This window comes from Rhea americana, unplaced genomic scaffold (genome assembly GCF_003343005.1).
Source record: "Rhea americana isolate MKP2758 unplaced genomic scaffold, rheAme1 scaffold_165, whole genome shotgun sequence".
Taxonomy (NCBI): Eukaryota; Metazoa; Chordata; class Aves; order Rheiformes; family Rheidae; genus Rhea; species Rhea americana.
This window is the reverse complement of record NW_028185761.1, coordinates 93,449-119,977: the sequence shown is the minus strand read 5'-3', so window position 1 is coordinate 119,977 and position 26,529 is coordinate 93,449. Positions and strand designations below refer to the sequence as shown.

Here is a 26,529-nt window from a genome sequence, read left to right as displayed (position 1 = left end):
TTAGAGGCATTTCAAGAGGATGCTACAAATGCAAGGTTATTTTAGTTGGAATTATATGCTAAATCTCACAGGGTTGTAATTTCCTACACATAYGATGTAAGTGATTTTGCCAAGAGTTCTGACAAATAATAGTATTTGATTATTTGAACATTTGACATGGAAATGATTAAACTTGGGTTTAAAAAGTCATTTTARAATATTAATGTTGTCATAGAGATTATGCTATCAAGTCCAATAACCATGACTAATCTTGGGGATTATGAAAAATAAAGCAGGAATTCAAAATCATCTTGAACTGGAAAAATTATCACAAAAGCAGGATGCAATTCAAAAGGCCAAATGCAAGATTCTAGACTTGGGCAGGAACAATCAACTCAAGAAAGATCAAGCAGGAAATAACTAGAGACACAGTTTTTTGGAAAAGGAGACCAGTCTGAACAAAGATCAATGAAGTCAAGCTGTTKYAGRAACAACTGCCATCGCGCAGGGATGCATGAACARGAGAACAGCCTATGGGACGACTGAAGGAAACCTCCGCTTGTAGTCAGCACTATTCATACCTACTTGGAGCACTTGGTGCCTTCTAGGCAGCACATATACTTCAAGAAAGACGAGAACCAGCTGAAGAGTTCAGAGAAAGCCAGCAGGTCTGATTGAACAGGAATGCTGCAGACATGCCCCGTTGAAAAAGGYTGAAAAATAGGGCTGACAGGTCTAGAGAAGACCAAAGACAGCAATGATAAAAGTATTCAAATAAAAGAAAGACTGTTGTAAAGTAGTAGTAAACTGCTCTCCACGTCCAAAATGGATAACAAAATTAAATCATAGTAAGCAAAATCCAGTTCAGACAGTAGTGGTAAGCTTAATATACCTCAACAGCAGCATCCAGGGACATCTGGATTGCCCTTGATTGCAATTCTCTCTCTGAGCTGCTCCAGAAAGACAAAAGTCTTCTGTTGGTCTTGTCACATCTGTCAGCCCCAAGTGGACATGTCTTGGATATCCTAGCACCTCTCAAACACACTAGGTGCTGATCTTTAGGCTACTGAAGTGAGCTTCAGCAGAAGTCTAGCAGTAAGAATAGTCATATGGACTAGACTGAGGCTGGGAACTGATACTGCCATCTCTGTAGGTCCCTGTTAGCCTTTTCTATGAAAATAAGGGATAATTTAATTAAATGAAGATAGCAAAGAAAGTTGGTAACATTTACTGGGCTCTACAAGGACTCTTGTAAGTAAGCCACATCTCTAAGGGTTTTTTTGTTGTTTTGGTTTGTTTGGTTTTATTTTTTTTGAACAACAGTGTTTTAGAACAAATATGCTGACAAACAATCCTGCACGGGGGCAAGGTGTGAACTTCCATGATCCTGTAAAGCATCACTACAGCTGAAATGAAATTATGCAAGAACCAGTGTCAATCTCTTCTGGTTTTTTGAGCTAAAGATTCACAGTAGTTATACAACTGACCAGAATCAGACTTGTGAAGTTACTGTGAGTAATGAGCACGTATCCAATGACACGAGTCGCAGCCGGATGCGCCGTGTACACAAGTCATCTAAACCGGTACACAAAACACCTGAAGTGCGTATTAATTTTAGATATGTCTACCTCACTTGTAGTATTTTATACAAACAGTTGAAGGMACCTGTAACCACCTAAAAGTGTGGTTTCCCCTATTTTCCTATATTTATAAAACAGCTAGGAAAATTTTCAAATAGACTTATCATTAGCTTTAGGAACTACACATTTTTAATTAAAATACTCTTCTAAAGAGCTGTCTACTGAAAAAAAACAGTATTTTTTCTGAAATAAAAGTTTCTAGAGTAACACTAGCAGATAGTAAAAATGGATTTTAAGTTGTTTTAAAGTCGAACAAAATCATGGGCTGTGACAATTCTGTAGCATTATGTCTAAACTGAAATTTTTGGCTTTGTATTAAAGTAATTGTTTTTGTCTCCTAAAGTCAGCTCTTCAAACTGACAGATCAAAAGAAAGCTTCTCTGCCCTTCAGAGCACTACGAGATCAGTTGGACAAGGGAAGAATTTCATCATGTACTATGCAAAATCATTATGCTCTTGAAAATTAATTAAAATATCTTCATACAAGTAATGCAACTGCGAAAATCAGAACAGAACAACTCAAAATGTAAATATTTTAGCATTCAGCAAGTTTCCTGGATTGAGAATCCCCTCCATTTCTCATTTCTTATAATGCAAAACATTAAGAGACAGGAGAGATGAGAAATATTCAGTTGTTTTTAAACATTAGCAGTGAGGCTTTSAAGATCTGCTTAACTTCTGCCTGTCTCTGGAATACACACTGCTTAAGAAATCAGCAAATAGAACAAACCAATCCTATAGAGGTAAAGGGCTTAAAACCAGATGCAAATATGAAATACTAAACGCCTTTCTCATCAGAGTGTAATACACAAGCTCAAAATTTTAACCGATCAGTCTCAAACTGTAAGATGCAAATAAGCACTGACTCTTCCTAGAAGAACCCAAAAAACATTTTTTCACATAAGTAGCTGCATTATTTGCTATAGGGAAGCAATGAAAGAGTAAATGAAAGGAAGTATTCCACCTAATTTGGCCTGGGAGAAGTGGAGAAGTAGTCCCAAGAGGGATTTACTATCAAGAAATCTGAGAGTCTCTAACATGAATTAAAAGCTTCAGCATCCATTCCTTCTTGCTGGTGATAGGACATGATTATAGAAGTTGGTGAGAAACCTGAAAGTCTGCAAGATGTTGCAGTAGCACCTGGAATTCATGAACAGGGGAAGCAAAATAAAGGTATGATTTTGCAATACTCAGACCTGTATTTTTCTCAGTCGTTATAAGTATTGTGAACTTAAAGAAAATTTGTGACGTGACACTTTGGGGATGCCTAAGAAGTGAGCTGAACAGCTGTATCAGCTTCAGTCTGAACTTCGAAAGCTACCAGCTAAATGCTAGAGAATAATTAAAAGCAAGAGCTCAACAGCATCATTGGTTCAAAAGCGCAACACCACCACTCGTTCAAAGAATCAGCCGAGCACGCCCCAGTAAGATAGTCGGATTTTTTTTTCTCTTTGCCAAAAAAGACAGGYAGTCCCCAGAGGTACTGAGATTTTACATTATGTTAACATTAATGTAATATATTAAAGAAACATTATCTTAACATATTTCTATGCCCCAAATAACTTATTTTAATTTATACACTGAGCTGCAGTAAGAAGGACTTTATATTCTTTTTTAACATTATGACTCTTGCTTTTTTCAGTCTTTTTACTTTACAATTTACTAAAATACACCACCGTTAAGTTGAAATAGACTTCAACATTCAACTATTGTATCATGAAAGTTTTTACAATCAAAGCTCCTTTCTCTTTTTTTAAAGACTAAAAAAAAAAAGGCAGTCTTATGATTACAATACAAAACTTCAGGTTGATTTGGTACAAGGATCAGGTTGCAAAAGGGTCATTAAACATCTGTTCCAAACACTGAAAACAGCGATAATATGAACTGTACGCTCTTCTGCAAAGATCAGAAAACCATGCATTCATGCAASACTACTGATTTCAAAAAAGCAGGATGGACTGGAAAAAACAGCATTTCTTGCAATGTTTGCCCTYGGAATATTTAGCAAAGCAGGTGCCTAAACACTGTGCGCTAGTGCTGAGACCTCCCATCACGAAACAGAGCGGCCGGTTCCTCTGCGCCCCTCAYTCCTGCACAGGCCGAGGCCGCGTGTGACCTGAGCTCCCTCACGGAACAGCCAAGTGCTTCATTCCCAAAGCTACACGCTCCCCGGAACGGCCAAGAGTCGTTCTGCCACGGTGTGGTCTAGAGCCACTCTGAGCAGAATTAGATGAAAACGTCAGGAACAGCTGGCGCCTGATCCGCAGCCCTGTCGCTGCCACTGCTGCTGCAGGAACGCAGAGGAGATTTTAAGGGAGCCGCAAACACGGCGCGCGGCTCGGGCGGCGCTTCCCTGCGCAGCGTGACCGTGTCCCGCCAGGCCTTCCCCGATACCGCTGCACGCGCCGTAAACACACCCCTGCTGGAGTCGCAACCGCCTTGCTTAAAACGGCTTCACTCAGTACTGCGGTCTGAATTCTGCCTTTAAGATACAGTAATGAGAAGTTTCTAACACACAGAGACGTTATTAAATTTTGCAAAGAACTCAATATACATCCTATAAGCTGCAGATTACGCAGACTGTGTTTCATGACCCTCGTTTTCAGGTCTGAAAGCTGCAGAAAAGAGTTCCAAATGACACTAAAGTTGTAAACGCACTAGACTGGTTTCCACCGAGCCCTCGGTAACAGCAAGAGCGGACAGAACCCTTCTTTACACGCTGCAGTTCAGCTGACCCATTGCACTACTGCAACTGCGCAATCTCGTAAAGCAAAGTTTAACAGAATCAAAAGCAACAAGATTTATGAACCATATTTAATCTAGATGACCTTTGCAGCAAAGTCAGGACTTAGCGCGCGCTTAGYGTAGGAAGTTTACGCCCGCCTGACAGAGCATTGCTAATGCATGCAGCTGAACCAGCGCTGAAAACCATTTAATTATAGGTATGGGAAAGCCAAAATTGTGTTCAAGCACCATGACTAAAGCTTRCTACGAATGCATTTCCTCATCTTTTGCAATTACTGGACTCTTTCTCCTCTCTTGTAAGCTGTACCATCACTGTGCCACCAATAACCTCTCTAGGAAATCAAAACCGTTTTTACCAATTCCCTCTGATACTTTTCTCCCCAGTCCTCAGTTCTTTTAATGCTTATTCAAGTACTGCCTCCCCTCTTCACAGCACAGCTTGCTGCAAACACAACCAAACAGTAGTACCTGCGTTCTGCACGCTCCTTCTTTTTCAAAACAACATCCAGATCTTGTAATTGTTCTTCTAACTTCTCACATAGCAATTTCTAAGGGAATAAACAAAATATTAGTTTCTCTCATAAACAACTATTTTCATTTAATGTTCAGGCATTTCATTTGCTRTTTTTATACTTATCACATTAACATCTGGAAGATGAATCCCTTGTTAAACTGGAGGGTCCTCTTTTAGCAGTGTGGCTTACAACAAAGACTGTCTTCCTAAAACATGTGTGCATTTCAGCATGAATTGCTGCAGAAACGCATCCTTCCAGTAACTAGCATCTACTGTAGGAAGCAATGTGCCTAAAGCAAACATTAAAGATGTTCAGAAAGAAACTACTACTTCGGTATTTTTAAATTAGCACCAAATTTTCATTATATTTACAAATTACCCTCAAAAAAACCTGAGGAGTTCAGACATAGATACTATACACACGCRAAGTTAAGCGTGTACACACACACTGACATTTTTGTTTGGCACTTACCTTAATCCTTAAAAGGCACATGAAAAGGCACGTGCGCACCACGGTAAAAAGTATGCCTCAGCATCATTCTCCTACCAAGTATTTCAAATCTTATTATACCAGTTAACACTCAAGAAGCCATATGTAAAATCATTTTCTATAGATCAACCGCTTGTCTTTTTTGTGTTCACACCTCCCTATACTATATCCAAGGATTTTTTTCACACTTTTAGAAATTTAGTAATTTTTAGTATGATAAATAACAAGTAGCACTAAGGAGGCAAAGAGATGCTTTAACTGCAAGTTGCAATACCAAAGTACGTATAGAAAATATCCTTAAGCATTCAAGACCATGACTACTTAAACCAAAACACTTCCCAGAAGACAAGTGAAAATCAATACAAAATACAGGCATATCATGCCATGTCTCATTTGGCTAGTTTTCTGCAGGGCAGCAACCCTTTTGGCAAAGAATATTTCTAAAAATAAGGATGTGGTTTGAGATTAGGCAGATTATTCTGAAWATGTGCCTATATGGTTCCCCTATTAATTTAACAGGAACAGCATCAAACACACTTTGATGCATGAGATTCATTAGAAACAGCAGCTTTCTCTAACCAGGTTTTGAGCAAAATGTCTGAAGGAGGACTGGAACTTCAAAAAAAAGCTGCTTGCTTTGGCCACTGATCCATCCCTCACTGCCTACTGCTTCTCCTGCCAGGACGACAATGTGATTTCTCGTTAAGGCAAAACGAAGATATTATCTGTTTCATATAATTTGCTTGAAGTAGTTTAGGAAAAGATGGAAGAAAGCAAGTTGTGCTGGAGATTTTCGTCTACACATCAGCAAGACACAGTCATTTATCAGTAGAAAGGAAGGAAAAGGAACACTTCCTCATAAAACTCAGTTTTACTAAAGGCCAAAGGGGAAAATGAGCATCTCTACAATCTGTCATGCAATACTATTTAACAAGGAATGAATGAATAAATAAATAAAGGAAATAGCTTGTTAATCTCCCAACAAACTCCCACAACCCCAAGCAAAGCTGAAAAGGAGAAGAGTAGAGTTAAATAGGAACCATACGTGCTGGCAAGGTGGGCAGAACCACTCTCCATCAGGGATTATCATCAAAGGAGGGCGAAGGCAGGCTGTATGRTATCCACTGTCACATGAGTCGCACAACAAAATCTGCAGAAACAAAATGAAACATGAGTATTTTTTGGCATGAATAATGTTTAATGAGTTCCAGAACTAATTTCTTAGCCAACACAGAAGCACTTTATAAATACCCCGGACTGTGCCAAAACCAAGAAATCCTGTATCATTCCTCTCTAGATGTTCCTGGAGCCAAGAGGTGTTTTTCATGGGGCAGTTGAAGCTGAAAACTGTGATACATAAATTCCAGATTTCCTCTTATGATGTGTTCTTACACACGTAAGCATGCAAGAATACTGGACTGCTTGGATTGTGCCCACACTGTGGAACTGGGTATAGCTTTCTAGATTTTGGACAAACTACATCTGGACAAAACTTGATAGGAATGGTTTTGCCCATGCACTCATGTCCCCATGATGGAAACCTGGCCAGGAGCATTCTTGAGGCATTTCCTCAGTTTGGATTATTCAATGACAGCACTGTAGAGATAAATTTTCAGACTGCTAGGGGTATACAGCACTGGGAAACTATTAAATTCACACACAAGCAAAACTCTAGATACCCCTTTCCATTAAAAAGGAGTGACAAARTTGACATGAGCTTTGTGAATAGCCGTTGGAGTATGTAGTCCTCTACAACATGAGTTTAACTATGGCCTTCTTGTAATAAATATCAAGTAAAACCTAAATTGTATTCTCCTACGCACAAAACTCCTACTCYGCAAAGGCATGATGTTCCTTCAGATGTGTTTCTATTCCACCCTTTACTGTCAAAACAGTCAATAGAGGCTTTCCCCCAAAACCTACCAGCTCAGGGTGATTGGGAAGGCCACACTTCTTGCATGGCTCATCATCATCAGCAGGCGCAGCTTCTTCTTCCTCCTCCTCTTCTTCCTCCTCTTCCTCATCTGAGTTTTTTTCACTCTCTGACTCTTCACTTTCTTCATTACTTGAGTATTTCCACCTGCCACGTGTTCGAGTACCCGTCCACCGAACTTTGCTTCTCTGCAAGACATGCCATTTCAAAGATTAAACACAGGAAAAAAAAMCCCTTACATTGCTTCTTCCCAAATCTTTAAAATACCTGATTTTCTCTATACTGTAGTATAGAGAAAATTAGTATAGTGAAGTGATTCATTTCAGTCTGTACAGTTGCAAATTTACAGTAACATAGCACAGCAAGATGAGCACAATTTTCTGAAATAAAATCAGTGCACCTTGTAAGTGAATAACATACATTCAGGTCTTTTTTCACATTTATATCTTTAAGTTATTTTTCTTAAAGTTAAAACTGACTCAGTTGATAGTTCTTTTTGCTAATGAAAGGGATATATCATAGCCATCTTATTTAAACAACTGTATGTCTTATCATGCATTTATTTGGATTTTCCACCTTTTTGCGCTCCAAAACAGAAGATGGCCTCTCTTCTTTACTAAATGATGGTGATACATTTTACTAATGATTTGTTTAAAATGTATTTCGTGTGAAAAACAATTCAATTTAAATTCAAAACAATATTTTATATTGGTTATAACTACTTTCTGCATCTAGGACATTTTAAACTTAAAGCAATACACTAAACAGGAGATTTTTTTTATTTTTATTTTTATTTTTTAGAATTAACTGACCTGTTTCTCATAGATACCATTCTTTCATGGTTTTTTTCTGCAGAGATTGAAAAAGGAAAATAACCTTTCTAGCTTTTTCAACTCACAAATATTTTTAAACTTTGACCGAACTAGCTGAAAAAAAACAAAATGAAGAAAGTGTCCTATTTTCCCTGCAGGAAGGATTCATACCAAAGGAGTATTTGTCAAATCAGTACACTTTCACATAAGGTGCTTAACATTAATTTCCAGCTCTTCAGTGATTAACTTTGCTAAACTTCAGTGGCAAATGTACTTCAATTACTTGAGCATGGGAACGTAAGTTTAAGCTTCATAATACATTATCATAACTTCAGATATGTTTTTAGAACATATTTTCCTAAAAGAAAACAAATATAAAATAACCAATTAAAAGATTTGAGGTTTTTTTTCAACCTGCTGAAGTGACAGAAGTTACTTGTTTCAAACATCTTCCATACACTCAAAAATATCAAGCCTTTATTTGTTGTTTTTCCTTTCTGCTCCATACCCAGAAAAATACGGAGGATAAATGAATAAAAGGGGTTTACAATTACAGAGATTTAAAAGCATGGTATACAAACGCACACTGAACTTCCTTTATCTCATAAACTCATATTATTTTTACCTGGCATACTTTTAAGATCTGTGCCCAACAAGCAAAAATTTATTGTGGAGGAAAGGGGAGGGGGGGGGAGCAGGAAAAAAAGGAAGCGGGAAAAGGAGACGACAAACATCCCCAAAGTTAAATGTATTTCCCATGTATGTGAAAAGCTAATTACATCATAAACACACCACAAAGACAACTCACTACTCTTCACTGTTTTCTGGGTCCTTTTTGTGTATTATCTTCCTCAGACTGCCTAACCAGACACCAACAACCAGGCCATGCAGCCAATCTGCAGGAGCTAAAAGTCTCCATTCAAGCACTCACTAAGACTGACTCAGATTTGATTTCTTCATTTTCTGGAGGAATTACCCAGGTCTAGTTAGTTTAATGCTAAATTAAATGAAAGATCTTATAAATTGGTGGATCAACAGATATTCTCTCTCCCTTGGGAAGGTTTTAGACTAACCCACGAACTGGACTGCAAAAGCAGCTTTCTTGAAAAACCTGACAAAACAAACATTATCCTCAATATTCGTACGTAAGTGTGTCTTCTCCTTACAGATAAAACTGTTTTAATCTGCATTCCCAAGTAGTAAAATAGTATTACCTTAACCTTAGAATTCGACTCCTTCTCCTGCTTTTTTGCATCATCTTTTCGTTCTTGTTTTTGTGCTGCTGCAGGTTTCTCCTCCTCCTCCTCAGCTCGTTTTTTCTCTGGTTTCTGATCTCGAGTCTCCACGATTTTTGGAGTAGGCTTAGATATTCTTGGAGATCGTCTTAACGTGCGACCGACACTGAGCTCTTCTGGAGGCGTTTCTGTCTTTCTCTTCCTACTGGAGATCCTGATTGTTAACTTAATTCCTTCTTTCTGTCTTTCAGAAGTTATTTCTTTATTATCTGTTGCACAACTTTCTTCTTCAGAAACTAGTTTATATTTAAATTTGCTTTTAGGTACTGGAGATTCCTTTTTACTCTCTGAGGAGTCCTCCAGATTAGAAGCATGGGCATCATCTAATCTATCTGGTTCTGTCTTGGCAGCCTCGGGCTCTTCCTCTTGTTTTTCAGGGTCTGATTTTTCTTCTACTTTGCTTTCCTCAGGGACTATACTGTTAGTATCAGAGTCCTCCTTTTCTAAAATGGACTTCTCTAATGTAACAGGAGAAGTAGATGAAGGGGGCATCTCAGCAGCTTCTGGAGAAGCAGGTTTCTCCTCAGATTCACCTTTACTTTCCAAACTCTCCTCATCAGCTAGTGCAAGCTTGGGCAGTTCCTTGGCTGTAGATGTGTTTGTGGACTTTTCTAGCTTTTCTAAACATTCGTTGGGTGGCGATCGTCTGTCCGTTTTGATTTTCAAGGCTAGCTTCTCTTCAGTTTTTTTGGCACAGTCTTCAGAGTTTGAAGACTCTTCCGCTACCACGTCAGCAGCTATGCTGTCGAAGGACTCTTTTTCCACAGGACTAGATTCCTCTTTTAAAGGCACTTTCTGATTAGAAACCTCAGAGACCACAGACCCTACCTCTCTGACCACAGTTACTGCATTTTTCTCAACCTCACAGGCTTTCACAATTTTACTAACAGAGTTTAATGAGTCTGACACCTTCTCCCCATTTTTACCATTCTTCTCCATTAATGAGCCGCTGTCTTCTTTTGTGGTAGGAGAGTGTTCCGATTTATTATTTTGTATGACACTTGGGGTTATTTTTTCACTGCTAACCTCCCCATTTACTAGCACTTTCCCATCAGGACATAAAGCAGTAATGGTGGGGACTCTCTTAAAAGTCTCTTCTTCTGGTTTCCCTTCTTCTTTCAAAACATCCTTTGTTGGAGTTACACATTTACATAGGGACCCCTTTATTGGGCTGTCATAGTCATCTGTCAGTTTGATCTCTCGCTTTTTAAGAGGTATTTTTGCCTGCTGATCATTTTTAAGTTTTTCACTTTCTTCCACAGATTTCTCCACAATTTCTTGGGGAGTTTTGACATTAACACAAAAGTCTAACCTCTCCGGCTCGTGAACTGCTATTTTGTCAGTACAACTTTTTACTTCTTTTAGGTCTTTTGGTTCTACTTTGTTTTCTTTCACCTCTACTTTAACAGGCTTGACATTTTCTTTAAAGGAGTCACTTTCTTCTTTGACTGTTTGCTTTTCCTCATTGTATTCTGAAGGTTTCTCTAATTTTACTATTACTGGCAATTTTATAATTTCTTTTTCTTCCACTTTCTCAATTTTCACCATATTTTCATCATCTTTGACCACAGGAAGAGGAAGGTTCTCCAATTCTTTTGATTGTTCCTCCACCACCTCTTTTTCTTCTTTAATTTTTAATTGATTTTCTGTTGACAGAGAAACACAGCTATGAAACAACCATGGGATTTAGAGGATTACAGATATTCTCAATCAAGACCAATGTAYATCAGAAAAAAAAACCAAACTATCAACCTTTCCCCCCACCCCAAATGAATCTTCTGCCTTGGGATTATTAAGAGTTAGGCCTGTTTAACGACAGCGTTAGACAGGTGGGCCACCAATTTAAGCTACAGAATCACAGGTCAGTTTAATCATATACAGAGATAAACCTAAATTTCACAGAAGCTATCAGCAGAATTCCAGATTTATCCTTTTTTATGCAGACAGCTCAACCATATCTTCAGTAGTACCACAATACTTTCAGAGAACACACACATAAAACCTAGAGCAGAGAATGCATGAAACACCAACTTAAAAAAACAGAAGAATCTCATTCGAGTTCCTAAATTATTTCACTAGTCAGAACCTGTTATAAGATTCCACGTACTTCAAGTGACATACTACATACTCCCCTCTTTTTTGATATTGTTATTTCAGGAAAATATTTAAGTATTACATTTCAGCAATTCAGAGAAAGCTGGAGATATTCAGCACTATATTTTACAACATTCACCCAGTTCCTGGGACATGACTGCATCTCTTACTAGCAAAATGCAAGTCATATACAATATTCTACATGTGGTTCATTTGCAGTTTCAWAAACAAGCACAGTAAGTAGCAGTGTATACCAGAACAACTTGCAGAGATTAAAGTATTAGATTATGCCTAGTTTGAATAGACAATTTTAGATCATTAATTGTTAAAATACAGTTCCAGCACTCAGGAAAAAAAAACATAAATTTGTTTTGTTACTATATACATCAGCCTATTATTTATCATTGCTGCATCCTGTCAGTATCCTCACTTTTTTTATCTCATTTTTTGGGTCAGCTAGAGATACAACTCACTAAAAAACAGCAAATATAATATTATATATATCATAAAAGTATCTGGCAGCAGTTATAACAACTGTGCTATAACTCCAAACAAAAGGATGGGTTTTTTTCCCTTTACTAAACCCCTCTCCCTCTATGCCATTGTAATTCTTTTCTAAGATGAGAGTGGCAAGAAATTATAGAGGGCAAAGTACCTGACAGCTAATTTAATTACATTTAAAGAAAACAAGTGTGTTAGAAAAGAAAGATAGCGTGTTGGCAGAATTCATGCATTTTAGAATACTTTCAAACACACAGCATGTATCGAAGTAACTCTCAGCCACAAGTACAGGAGCGAGAGAGATGCTAACTCTCGCGATAACATTTTGAAGGCTCAAGGCCAGCTGTTTCTCCTTTTGAAGAGATAATCACTTGGACCCCTTCAAACATAAAAGCTGCCMCTCTAATGACAGCATTTATCTGCATGATACTGCAGAGCTGGATGCCTTTTCTGCATCTATTTTCTTCTGCTCTCTCTTCACTTCTGTCTGCTTGAACTTTGTTCTTGGAGAAAACCCYTTTTTTCCTTCCCCTACTGCTCTCTCTCAAACTTCTAACATCAAGGAGCATCAAAACTATGAAACTCTTCTACCCTGAAACGCAATTGTTCTAAGATTTAGGGGGTTGTTAAACTGCCTAAACAGATCATGCAGATCACATACACAAAGTCACTCAGCTGATGCAGAAGTGGTAGTAAYGCTATTTGAGTCAAGTAGGCCAGTAAAAAACCTAAGCAGCAGCTTAGTTTACATTATTCTTTGTGGACTAATTTAATGCTATTTTGGAAAGGGCCAAAGAAAACGGGTATGAGTTCTTCCAGTATATGTTCAYAGCACCTTTGAAGGCCTTCATTTTCCCGGAATTTCTCAGTACAATTCTTGGATTAACAGGAAAAATTACTAAAGCTTCTCAACTCAAAAAGTCTAAACAGTGTTCTGTAAATACACTGAGCGTGCTTAAATTGCTGCATGTATAAATTAATAACTACACACACTGGACTAACATCTAGGACTGAGTTTTGCATCAATACACAGCCTAATGTAAACAGTAACTCAAGTGATGGTTTGACAGCTGAGTGTGCCATAGGGTTTGAGGACTTATCACACAGGAGACAGTCATTAAAACGTTTTCAGACGGCTCCTCTTGGATCCAACTCGAGTAAAACCAAGTGGGACAAAGGCAAGATCATTACTCAGAATTGACTCTGCAGTATCTGTAACCTCGCAGATTATGTCACTTGTTTGCAGCATCAGATACTTCAAATGTCTTGGACCAACAGACGACTTTCCTGTAATTTCTACAGCGAGTCTTTTAATGCCTCCACAACAACTCAAATATTTAGCTAAATATTTTATTCATTTTTTTCTTTCTAAACTGTTTGTTGTTATGAATAAAACACTAAACCTTCCTCTTTAAGACTCAGAACCAAGATGAGCTTTGGCTAAATCCATATACTCAATTAACTCAGATCTGAAGAAATTCACGCTAACACGCTGGAAACCTTAAATCTTGTTTCTGAGTGGGAGCAGTCTTCTCCTGTGTTTCAATGAAATGTTAATACCGGGTAGCATCTGGAGTAAAATTACTTAGGATTAACAAGTTTTCATAAACCTGACCCCACCTCCTCCCCGCCTCCCCCCCCAAAAAAAGCAGATTCTTTAACACAAAATATTTCAGTCTAACGGATAATTAGCAAAATGAACGAACAAACCAACAAGATACCAAATATGTGCAATGACATGATAATAAGGAAGGAAAAAAGGTTCTTTACTGATGAGAACAATATAGTGGGGGCAGCTAAGGTCCACCTCACGTCTAAAATATTTTAAATTGTTTTAACTTAACTTCATGTCTTTTCAAAAAATTGGATTGATTGTGAAACATCTGAGGGAACATTCAAACTCAAAAAGCAAAAACAAACAACACACCCAATATTGAATTAATACCAATCATGGCATTGCACAAACATTTTTTTTTTGTTTTTGAAATTTTAATATTGCTAGAACAGGGCAACAGTTAGGCAAAGTGCCACAGAAAATGTACAATAGCAAGTATTTACAATGTTATACAAAATGTACAGCAAAAATAAAATTACTAGGAAAACAATTTATATACACAAGCCTCCTTTTGTAAGTAAACTATTGAGCCTAAATATGCACTAAAGAGTGCAGCATTATTAGCTATTTAGCACTTCAAAGTATTCAACATTTACTTGATTTACTTTGAACAAAAACATGTTTTTAGAAGTCCTAATCTAACACAGTCACTTTTCAGGAAGTTGAAAATTCTGACACTGCCACAGAACAACATTCAAAATTTGAAAAAAAAAAGAAGCTAGAAAACCTTGTGGAGATGCTTCTTCACCCTTTTTGGTGTCTTCATCCTCTATGCTTGGGCTTTCACGTGATGAATTCTCCTGCTGACTGTTGTTTTTCAGCAGGGCAGGATCTATTTGTGCTTTCAAGAGCTCAAGGGTCTCAGCGAGCTCATTTCGGTTTCTGGATGACAGAAGAAAAAACATATTGTCTGATAAGCCACTTACTCACTTACCCCAAAGGGATTCATTAGGAATAAACAAACACCATCTGCTTAAATAGATGCTGCCCTAAAAAACATGCCTACAAGACTAGTGAAATGCCTGTCCTATCAAAGTGGCTGCAATTTTACACTCCAGGGTGTACTACTTTCCAATTTATCCTTACTAAAACAAAAATACCTTTCGAGGGACCTTAACCATCTAAACTCTTAAGTCCTGTTGGTCTGGATCTAAGCTGCTRCTATTTATTATTCTGTAACCTGTTACTCTGCTATCAATCCTCACTGGTTTTACCTTGCAGTTTCACCTTTCTCTCAATGAAAGACCTTGTAGTTTATTGCTCATTCACCAAAAGGACAAGTCTATTATTTGAGTGAAATTTTCAAAAGCAATTAAATCATTTAAATACCTTTAGAAGTACCCATCCAAAACGTATTCAGTAAACAATACAGAGATGTCTAGAAAAATCCAGCTACTTGAYTGTGAGAAAAAGTTCATGCATCTCTATACATGTGWGTCTCAGTACACAGAGCTGCTTATCTAAGCTGAGCATCTAACTAGAAAAAACAGATTCTTAATACATTATTTGAGATCTGATTAATAGACTCATTATTTTCATAATAGACTAGAATAATAAAGCTTTCRTGTTACTGTTTTTCAAAAGTCAATATTCAGCAATCGTCCAAGTTTACTGAAAAGGGGCCCCTGGAAGTGCAATAGCTCCGACATGCAGATTCTCGTGGTTTTAAAACCACRTCAAGTTTTAGACTCCATTCCTGTGCTTTTCTGCTGCGAACGCAGAGCATCAGGATTTTCTCAGCAGAAGCCCGATCACCTCTACTTTTGGCATTGCTCTCTGGAGTCTGTAATACATGAGACAAGATAGACACAGTTCAGCTCTTGGTTGATTTGGTGAGATGCATTTACTTTAATTCACCCACAACAGCTGTCTAAATTTCTCTAGYGATAATGCTTATTATTTTATAATCCACTGATAATGGTTTCAGCCACTTTGCATGACAACCCTGGTTACTCACTGATTCTATGATTCTATTATAGAAGTAATAGATATGTAAATAAGCTGCAGACAAAAATTAAAATTTACAAACAGAAATGAAAAAATACAGACATTTGACTTTTTAGATTCATTTCTATATTTCTATYTACTTTTTACTCCAGTTTACAATGCACTTGGAACTAATTACCTAAAAAAAATTTAGATAGAGATAAACCAAAAATGGATCATCTGGCAGATGTGGGACAGATTACAAACTGATTATTTTCCATTAAGAAAGATCCCATATATACTTTGCATAGACAGGAAGTGAAAAACAAGCTATGCAGAATAAGAATCACATAAAACATAACTCTATGGCTCTTATTAAAAGATTATCAGACCAAACTGCAGCAGGCAACTGAGACACTAGGGCACTGACATGTACCTATGTCAGTCTGCATCAACATCATGCACCTCATCTTCAGCGATCTACGAGCTGATTTCTACTCCGGAAGGTTCTTCAGTGCCTGCCTACATGGACTGTAAATAATTTTGCAGTTTCAGGAGGTAAGAACTGCAATGTAATTCTCATAAGAACAAACCGTCCACTGATGACTGTCAAGTAACATGGACCAATTGTCCTCAAGAGATTCTTCTGATAACACTCTTTCCACAGCGTAGCTTGATAAAGCAGAAAACAAGTTATACGCTGGCTATTATCCACAAATCAATGAGCCATTTGTCCCCATAATTAAAGCTATCCATGTTCTTTCACACACATTCATGCCTGAATACAGAAAATATCATGGGGGATCCTAATCTGTGAAAAATGGAGATCAATTTACTTAAGTTTCTGAACTCCAGTCACAAATAACCATCTTAAAACAATAAAAACTACAAACTAAGAAAAAAAAAAGGAATACCTAACAATGCACTTCCAGGTGGATCCATCCTGGTCATCCTGTTCTTCTATGTACATCCTGACATTATGCTCTTGATCCAGCTGATACCAATACATTAGGCCATCCTTGTCTCGACCAATGGGCTGAAGACGCATTGCATCAGCATCCTCCTCATTAATTATATTTTTAAACTTTAGATTGTCATCAAACTGACATTCACAGAGATACTGAAAAAATCAGAAAGTTGGAAGACTTAAAACATCAAAGTCTAAACAGAAATAACAGCATCAGCTCATTTCCTTTTTAGTGCACCTTGAAACTTCTTTTTAAACMCCTCTTTATTGGATCTATGAGTTCACTACAGCTACTCACATTTCCAGGTCATGTTGTTTTTAAATCAGAGATAACTTTTAGATTTTTATTACTGGCCAGTTTAGAAAGGCATTATTATTATTGTTATCATTATTTTTATATAATACAAGTGATCTAATTCTACACTAAAACATATATAGACTATGTTAAGTTGAAACCAACCCTGCCAGGTTTCTCAACAGTCGAAAAGATTAAGTCACATCTTTGCCTTTGGACTTCAGATGAGCACATTTAATTGCAAGCTAATAAACCTTTTAATAAGTGTACTCCACAGACAAATAGCTACTGATATAAAACAATAACAACAAAAATAATTTCGTATGAAGTCTTACATTCACTTTGGGCCTATCCCACCAGAATGAATATTATACTTGTTAAAAGATTAACTCTGTATTTAGTATATCCAGTTCAGTCAAGCTAACGCTGCAAGATTTTAAAGTGAATGAGAAAGCCAATCTGCAATATATTTAAGTGAGAGAGAAAAAGACATTTAAAAACTAGCTGATTAATGTATACCTTCAGAATTCCCAATTTGCATTCAACACTCATTTCTAGGTATCCTTTTTTTTCCATCTCCCAAGCCCAAGTGCTGTTGAATTCTTGGCATATCTGTCACAAACAAAATATTAAGATAACTAGGGTTAGTCGATAAAAATAACTTTAAATGTTTATATATTAATAGAACCTTACTGCAATAATGATTTTACATGATCCCTTAGAGTATTGCAAGTCCAAAAGCCTCACATAAAAAKAAGCAGTAAAACCAGGGTAGGTCAGCAAGCACTGGCAAATCTCCACTGACACATGGAAGAGTAGAGTCAAGGTCCTGATCACCACCAACTTCTCTAGACCTCCTAAATGAGGTAGCACAACCCTGAACAGGGGAGTTATGAGGCCAACTCCTGTTTTTGTCTTGCTGTGCAAAATCTCCCATTTTCCTGTTTCCGAGTGGTCTATTTAGAATACAAATACCCTTGAGTAGATGTGATCTCTTCTTACACATCTTTGCAGCATTTATCACATAAGTCACCAGGCTCTCCTGGGGCCTCTAAGTCCTACAACTACACTGCATATAACAAATGGAACTGAGTCACTCCACGCTGTAAAATTATTGTTCTTTAGAAAATGCTAAACATCTTGGTCCTCAAGCCATTTGATAAATATTTTAAAATATTGTGAGAATAGTCAACTTAAATTTATCAGAAGTAAATAAATTAAACCCCATCAATATGGAGGGAAAAAATGGACAAAGTGAGAAGAGCAGCAGTAGAGGATGGACAGAATCAGCTGGAGCTCCAATAAATAAGTATAGAAGTAATTTCCCCTCCTCCCTAAACAAGTCAGACATGCTTAAAACAACTCTTACAAAAAGAGAAGAGTCATAAGCACAAACACAACAGCTGCTTATCAAGTCAAGACACAGTAGTGGGATCTCCAATGAGTGAGGCTATTCTAGTGGAAATATCCACTAAAAGTGGGGGAAGGTCACAAATACATCGAGTTGAGAGTATTTTGAATCGCCACTGTTAATTCACGACTGTCCAAATCAGCACAGGAGGTGCTGCTGCATTTCAATTTGCAAGGAACCCAAACCCTGCTGGATGTACTCAGAGAATCGTAGCCATGCAGTCTCCCCGTTACCAAGCTACTGTTAAATAAAAGTCTCTAAGCCTGTAAATCACGATTAAAAGCAGCTCTCCCTGGAAACAGCAGCAGTAATAACCCTATATTTTACCCACTAAAAGTACAGATCAGCTGATTCGTAGCATAAAACCGTATGTGGGCTACCTCCAGAAGAGGCGGCCCTACCTCTCCTCTCTCACCACTGCCACGCCATGTACTGACACCAGCTTTTAAGTGACCAAGGGTGAGCTCGTCAAGGGGGTTAAAATATAAGAAAACTATTTCCTTTTCTTCTTTGGGAAGTTAGTGTTTCTGCGGGCTTTTGTCCCTACACTGGCTCGCTCTGGGGTCAGATGAGCATCACCCCTAGTACAAGGTAAAAGTTCAGGACTGCACACAAAAAGGACACGCTGGACCATGATTTTTGGCCTCAGCCTGCAATTAGACTAGCTCAGCCCCCCCCCACCACCAGAAATCACACTTTAAACTACAACCTAGGGAGGAGGTAGACTTCTCTGATACAAAGCCAAAGCTCACAGCAAGGGAGATAACCTGCTCATCACTAACAAAAYCAGGTTATTCTGCTTTCTCTCCTTCCTCATTTTCAACATTACAAACATTATTACTTGAAAACTGTACATCAAAACCCTCATTAAGGGCCTGTGCCAATCACTGTTCATTACTTATTAAGTATGAAAGAAATAATGAGAAGTTGTATCTGCTCTGGAAATGTATGATTGTCAAAGCAACGATTTGGAGGCAGAAGAGCTGCTGAAACATCTGCTCAAACTGAAACGACGACGTTTTGACAACTGCAAACCAGATGATCATGGTTTTTCCTCACAACTACTGTCACAGCCCTGAAATAAAGATCTCACTGATCCAGGCTCTGCCAAAATGTTAGTCCTCGCCTTCACAGAAGAGAGATTTTAAACTGCTCAAATCTGCTGCTTGAAGGGATAGCTTCAGCACACTCAAGAGCGGYCAGCACCTGCCCATCCGGTACAAAGAGATCAGCTGTGTCTCCCTAAAGCGTTTCTAAAGCAGCTACGATGGCATCCGACACTTACTATTACCATGCTGCAGATGTTCACTATAAACAAGGAAACGAGAAGGTGAAAGACACAGCAGAGGAGTCTGCTCGGGTGGGACTATGGACACCTTAATTCTAACAGTCGGGGCAGGAAAGACAGCGTGCTCGGGAAGCGCCCACCTCCGAGGTGCAGGGTGCAGCCGGAGCAGTGCAGAGAAGTCTTGTCTGTCTAAAAACGCAAAATACGCTCGACAGARGTCGAGTGAAGCGTTTTGTCAGGGGACAGCGCAGCCTGAATGAATTCAACTATGTGTTTCTCAAGAACAGCCTAAGCTGGGCAGTTGCTTTTAGTTGTAAACATTTTTAGAACAAATTGTTCTTTTTTTTTATTTTTACTTTTTTTAATTGCAGTCATACTTGACCATGGGGACGCTCTGTACAGAGGAGAAAAGTCAGGCTCCAGAGCCCTGCAGCCCTTTCCTTCCCGAAGAGGTTGGTGCATATGCTAGTGAACCAGCTTGAATGGTTCACCATCAAAACAGGGAAAGGAAAAAACTCCACGTTAGCTTCCTATCACAAAATAAACTCATCTGTCAAAATACCAGCCACTGCTTAGAGACATTTTATGCCTGCCCTTTATAAGCATGGCAGCCAGACAAAGCTTAAGTTACAGACAGTTGACATGTTATTAGCAATACATCTACATATATATATATATGTATATATATATATACACACACACGCACACACATTTATATATATATATATCTATACACACACACATAAATTTTAGGAGTATATACATTTGAACATCCTCCTGTTTAAAAAATAAAACAATAAAAATTCCTCCCCAATAGGAGAGGAAAATGGTCACATCCAGAATGTATTACTCAAACTTTAGCAACAGCAACGCATCAGTAGTTTCCAATAGAGGAAAAACAGGYCAATGTTGCCTTTTAGAGTATGTCAAATACTACTACTGACACCTATTAAGAATACTCTCAAAAGGTTTTACAGCTTTTCAGTTTTCCCTGTGTTTTGCAGCATTTCCCAATACTCTTCGTTGTTTTTTCTGAACGACTTATATCCCTCTGAAATGGGGACAGTATTAGCATACCTCTCTAATTAGTTACATTCAAATTCCTTTGCTCCCAAGATTCCTTTGAACTACTGGCTAGAAAAAGTTTTCCACTTAGCTTTGGAGTCTGGTAAATGAAGTAGGATTTAATACTGCTTACTTTGTCTTCATGGAGGTGGGTGGGAGGGTTTCCTTATCATTTTCCTGTCCTTGCAATGCCTGCTGAAGGAAGATTTTCCAGACTAAAGATTTTCCAGACTACTCCCTCATGAACTTGTTTTCTCCCTCTGCTTTCTGCTCATCACACATCTGCTTCAACAGAGTACCTAAGGTCACTAGCCAAAGTCAAGATTTCTCATCTGGCTGCAAAGGCTTTGGGGTATATTATCAAATTTAACACTACTCAATAACCGCAGTACTTAGGAATACATAAACCACACAGGTGTTACACAGACGACTGTACGTTATTATCTTAAAGCACCATCATAAATGCTTTACAACTGTAACACTTCACAAGTCTACAGTTAAGGAGTGAGATTTAATGTGAGGCCTTTCAGCAGGTTATTTCTTGACACACTGCCACTGCTACATACACCATCATCTTAAGACTACACAAACCTCAAGGCAAAYTCCTAACTCTGTAAAGCTTATAGATAGCACCAAGGGGGCAAACTGTGACTGGCTCTTCTAGGTACTATAATCAGTATTGCTGCTATTGCCTGTGGTTCCACATGTTCTAAGATGGGATCATGGTGTACAAAAAATAACAAGACTACGTTCTTCCGGAATAGAAGACATTAATCAAGATGCCTAGAAGGGAACAGCTAATATATTAACTTGGAATATTTGCATATTTTTATTTTCTGAAGAGTGCAAATTCTTTAAACTAAAAGCTATTTGCATGCAAGGTGCAAAGAAAGGTCTGGCCACAATTAAAACACCTATACAGAATTATCTCTGCCAGTAAAGCAATGCGATGCTGCRTTTTTATATTTTAAGTAATTAAGCAGGTACATTTTCATTTTAGTTGTACAATTCTCAGCATGCCAGTATAAATCCCTGCAATACTTCCATTTATCATTAACACACCAGAAGAGAATTCCCATACGGTTAGTCCCTGTAGGAACACTAACCAAATCACAACGATTAAATCATATTCAAACAATTGACATACAAATGCAAAGTTACTACGTAAATCTCTCTGCTTAATTTAGCTCGTTAACAGGCTAACAAATCTGCTTCTACGCTTAAGGCTCTAAGTCTCCAAGAAGTACGTTATTACCGAGAATGAAGGTACGTGCTCTTTTACATGCAGAAGATATTGCCTACTTCCTGAGATATCTGCACGAGCCTAGGCAGACCAAAAGTTAAGCCGGGCTCTTATGCAGCTGACGTCCAGGCGTGCATGTCAACGCTGGCCACAACACAGCCCAAGGCTCGCTATAATTCAGACCAGGGCTTGCTGACACAACAAGCTCATCGTAACCAGACTCCAGCACTGCAGAATAATTCAACACACGTATTGTACCTTGATCAAATATTTTTCCCATCTGTCTGCTGTGACAGACTTCCCAATCTTTCTCATCAGTTTCAAGTGAAGCTCCACCAATTCTTTTGGAACTGCAGGATTGAGAGAGAGAGAGAGAAAAACAAACAAGTTATAAAGACTGATGTAAATACATACCAATGCTAAAGACTGAAAATGAAATGCTGTAACAAAYAGAGAAATTTTAATAAAGTTTAATAACTTTAAATCAGCATAAGCATAATTTCATAACTATAAAACAAAGGAAAATCAGATTAGTTACATGGTCTTTTAGTTTAGATTTACAACCTTGCCCATCCTGTGCYCCCCCTTCAATTCAAGGAAGTACACCTCAGTAATAAATATGTAAAAATCACAGCAGTATTAAAATAACTACTGCACAGGAATGAAGTCACTTAGACACCTACAGAAATAAAACTTACTTTAGTGAGAGCAACACACCTGCAGCCATCTCTGAAAATCCAAGAGGCACCCCCCGCGCACCATGCCTGGAATAACTCCAAATCCAAGCTATTTTTGGCTGCKCGCATACTATGCCAGAAATGTTCCAGAAACTTTGTCCTCCCGAATATAACTTTGCTAGCCCTTTCTTTCTTTTTTCTTTTTTTCCTCCTTTATAACAGAGGGATGGAGCAGATTTCCAGACTCGAGGGCTGAGAGATGGAGGCTCAAACTCCGACTGAGCGCAACCACACCAGCGCGCCACGGAGCCAATGTTTTCCAACCGATCTACACGTACAGCTTATCACGCGCCCCCCGGTTAYGAGTTCATCTCATCGCACATCTGCGTTTTATAAATCAATCTGGCACCACCAAGTGGCAAACCTATGCAACATCAAATTTGTAAGCTGGAGAGCGTTCTCACTTCTAAGACATGTAACTGAAAAAACACTAATGCACCCGCCCGAGCCCAGTGAAGTGAGCTTTCTGAATTATTTTCTCAGGACATCAGTTAAACCTTACACACTTGTAATTTGTTGTGGAAAACACAAAGAAATTAACTTTTTTTTCATATTTTTATTTATATACAGTTTGTATAAAATTTTATTTTCAAAGCATTTTCATTATTCTGTGTGTAAATATTTAAAAAATTAAAAACCAAAAATTTTATTATTTTTCTGCTTCTCTGGTAGTATTACTTTACATACAATAAACAGCTAGGACCCCAACAAATTTTTTCTAAACTAGTCATTATAGAGATACTATTTCCTCTACTGCTCTATACAAATTTGATTTTTAGTGTGTTTTTTTATTTTAATATTTAATTTGATTTCACCTAACCTGATACGTGTCTTCCGACGAAATGCCCTTATATTCAGGTGAATATAATGAGTTTTTAAAATCTGTTTGGTGAAAATATTAGTTTTGTTTCAAAAATAGATAATCACTGCTGTATCACTAATCATTGYAGCCAGTAATCGAATACATAAGCACAGCTCACATCAAATATATGAAGTACCAGCCTGGTACCCATAAATAGATCTACTTTAAACGTAGATAATTCTCAAGCAACTCAAAAATCATCCTGGCTGTTTCCCTTTTATTCCATTTTAATTGTTTACCATTCTTTTTGCACACTGAAGAAACCTAAGACTTGTCCTCCTTGGCTTTCTTCAAAGTCAGAGCATGTCGCACATTTAAACCACCACATATCTTAAAAGGCACAGGACCACAAGTCTTAATCCTGCTAGGTGCTGAGCACTTGCAATAAACGAAATTAAGCACAAAGCACTTTACACACATGAGCAACTCYATTAAAGTCAACTCACAATTAAACTTCAGCTTGTGTTTGTGTTACGTGGAACTGAGCCAGACTATTCAGAAACTTACTGGATCAAAGCTTTTGTTCTGGCTTTTTTTTTAAAAAAAAATCAGATCACATTTTGTATGGGTGCATATTCACTGGAATCCTATTTTAAAAGAAGCATGGATGATTTGTTTAGAAGAATCAAATTCACAGTCACCCTGAAATATCCTTGTCAGAGTGTTAATCTTGGAAGAGATGGAGAATGTTAACTATCCAAGAACCAGAAAGTCAACTCTGCACATCATTTTGCACATCCTTGGCCAACCTTTAGTCGGATTTCTACTAGTATGTACTGAAATCTCCTCCACAATTCTTTTTTTTATTTTATTTTTTTTAGGGGGGGGAGGAGGGGGGTGGTCCAACATTTCAAGTCTTGCCTATGAACTTGAAGATGTCCCCTGATGATCTTGGGATGTTTTTCGTGTATCATAACTGTTAATGACCAGGTATCTAGGCTAGCTTGCCATTTCTCTACGAAGTGCTTCAAGGAGTTGCGTGACACTGGACCGCATACTATCATCGYCGCTCTAGAGAATGAGGTGGGAGCTATGGAAAAGAAAACAAAAGGTCTCTTCACAGGCAGAAAATATAGTGTGTGTGAAGCGCAGACTGACCAACTAGGGTGCCTAAATAAAAGCAGTAGAAGCCTGTGAAACTGAGACAATAAATTTTGAGTCAAAACAGCTGCAAATAATACGTGGATCACACAARATAGTACACACTTGGCTTGCAAAAAACTATAAGCTTAGGGAAGAGATGATAGGAAGGCTAAAGAGCGCTAGAAAATTCACCCATTCCTCAATTCGTTTGGCAAGGAGTGGAAGTGCATCAGTAAACTGAACTGCATTTCAGTAGTCTCAATAGTGTGTTGAATCTGGACAACTTTAAATTACCTTATTTTTGTCCACAATGTAGAGAGAATTCTTGACAAGAGTTTGTTGAAGAGAGAAACCAGTAAGTATCATTTTTACAATATATAAACCTATAAACCTATCATATTGAACATAGCATAAGATACAATCAGTATTTTTCTTTTTAACCACAACAGTAAAATATTATCTCCTCCATGCTCTTCAAGTGGGGTCTGCAACACATTTCAGAGACTCACATGATAACCTAATATTAGAGTAATTTTGCTTTTTCTTAAGTTTCACATGATGGAAGGAACAATATTCTTCCTTATATAATATTGCTCTGGACATAGTCCCAGGCAACCAGCTCTAGTGGACCCTGCTTAARCAGGGTGGTTGGAGCAGGTGAACTCCAGAGGCCCCTTCCAACCCCAGCTATTCTGTGATCCTAGCAAGGCTTTGGCCAAAAGCGTGTGACACAACATACAGCAAACAACTAAATCTGAATGACACCTCAACATTTTTATACCGCTTTCACRAAAAAAACACAAAGTTTTATAGCAGCTCTCTAAAATCATGAGGCACAGCTCAACAGAATACACTTAAGAGGTAGAAAAAACCACAGGACCCTGTGTTTACACTGATTCACAGGGCTAATAAGAATTAAAAAAAAAAAAGCTATTTTTGAAGACGAAACCCCTCTTTTAAAGAATAATTAAACCGTGGTGTCATTGCTAGGTATTCCAAAAGAGAAAATTTTCATAGGAAGAAGACATGAGTCACAAAGTCTGAGTCACTGCCATAGAGTTAGGGGCTTTTGGCGGAGTTTGGCCAATTTTGTTGKCCTGCATTTTTCTGGAGGGCAAATGCTTTGAATACTGCATTGTWCCTACTCCAGTATTTCAGGAAAAATTCCATACATCAGTGGTACATTTGTAATAACTTCGGGAAAGAGAAAATTGGAATGGAAAAGAAAAAGTAGGAACATATGGGAACCCCATCTTCTGGCTAGAAAAGCTGTAACTTGAAGCACCTGCACAACTGTGGATCAAAGACTTGSTTGCAGGAATCTATTAACACGTTCCCCTATAGCCACAAACTCATTTCATCTCTGCTTATCTTCCCACCAAAATTTAACATACTCACAGCTGAACACACTCCTGAACAGATCCTAAAGAAACAGAGGAGGAAAACAGAAAATGTAGATGACGCTCAAAGCYCAGGGTCTAGAGGGAAGAGAGGGAGTCGGTTATCATGGAAACTGTTTCAAATAAAAATCTTTGTTTCAGAGGTGATCTGAAGAGCTGGACATAGGAGGGATGATCAGAACAATCACAGAATCATAGAATCAGTAAGGTGGAAAGGGACCTCCGGAGATCATCTAGTCCAAYCCCCCTGCTCAAGCAGGGTCACCTAAAGCATGGTAGACAGGGTTGCATCCAGRCAGACCTTGAAGATCTCCAGACAAGGAGACTCCACAACCTCTCTGGGCAACCTGGTCCAGGGCTCCATCACTCTCACAGGGAAGAAATTCCCCCTCACGGTCAGGCAGAACTTCCTGTGCTTCAATTTCTGCCCATCGCCTSTTGTCCTGTCACATGSGACAACTGAAAAGAGTTTGTCCCTGYCCCCTTGACACCCTCCCTTCCCCCTCAGGCTTCTCTTCTCCACGCTGAACAGGCCCAGCTCTCGCAGCCGTTCCTCACAGGGCAGGTGCTCCAGCCCTCTGATCATCTTCGTAGCCCTACGCTGGACTCATCTTCGTAGCCCTACGCTGGACTC

At 38.3% G+C, this 26,529-nt stretch overlaps 1 protein-coding gene across 1 annotated transcript in view; it reads right to left on the bottom strand.

Moving 5' to 3' along the window:
• RSF1 (remodeling and spacing factor 1) overlaps positions 1 to 26,529 on the bottom strand; it is a 58,249-nt gene that overhangs the window by 12,412 nt on the left and 19,308 nt on the right. Inside the window, exons 2-9 of the mRNA XM_085300526.1 lie at positions 22,072 to 22,163; positions 17,326 to 17,418; positions 16,459 to 16,664; positions 14,346 to 14,500; positions 9,328 to 11,054; positions 7,292 to 7,489; positions 6,414 to 6,518; positions 4,833 to 4,912 (exon numbers count right to left, since the gene is read on the bottom strand). Of these exons, the coding sequence (XP_085156652.1) occupies positions 4,833 to 4,912; positions 6,414 to 6,518; positions 7,292 to 7,489; positions 9,328 to 11,054; positions 14,346 to 14,500; positions 16,459 to 16,664; positions 17,326 to 17,418; positions 22,072 to 22,163 (2,656 nt within the window). The remainder of the gene's footprint in view (positions 1 to 4,832; positions 4,913 to 6,413; positions 6,519 to 7,291; positions 7,490 to 9,327; positions 11,055 to 14,345; positions 14,501 to 16,458; positions 16,665 to 17,325; positions 17,419 to 22,071; positions 22,164 to 26,529) is intronic.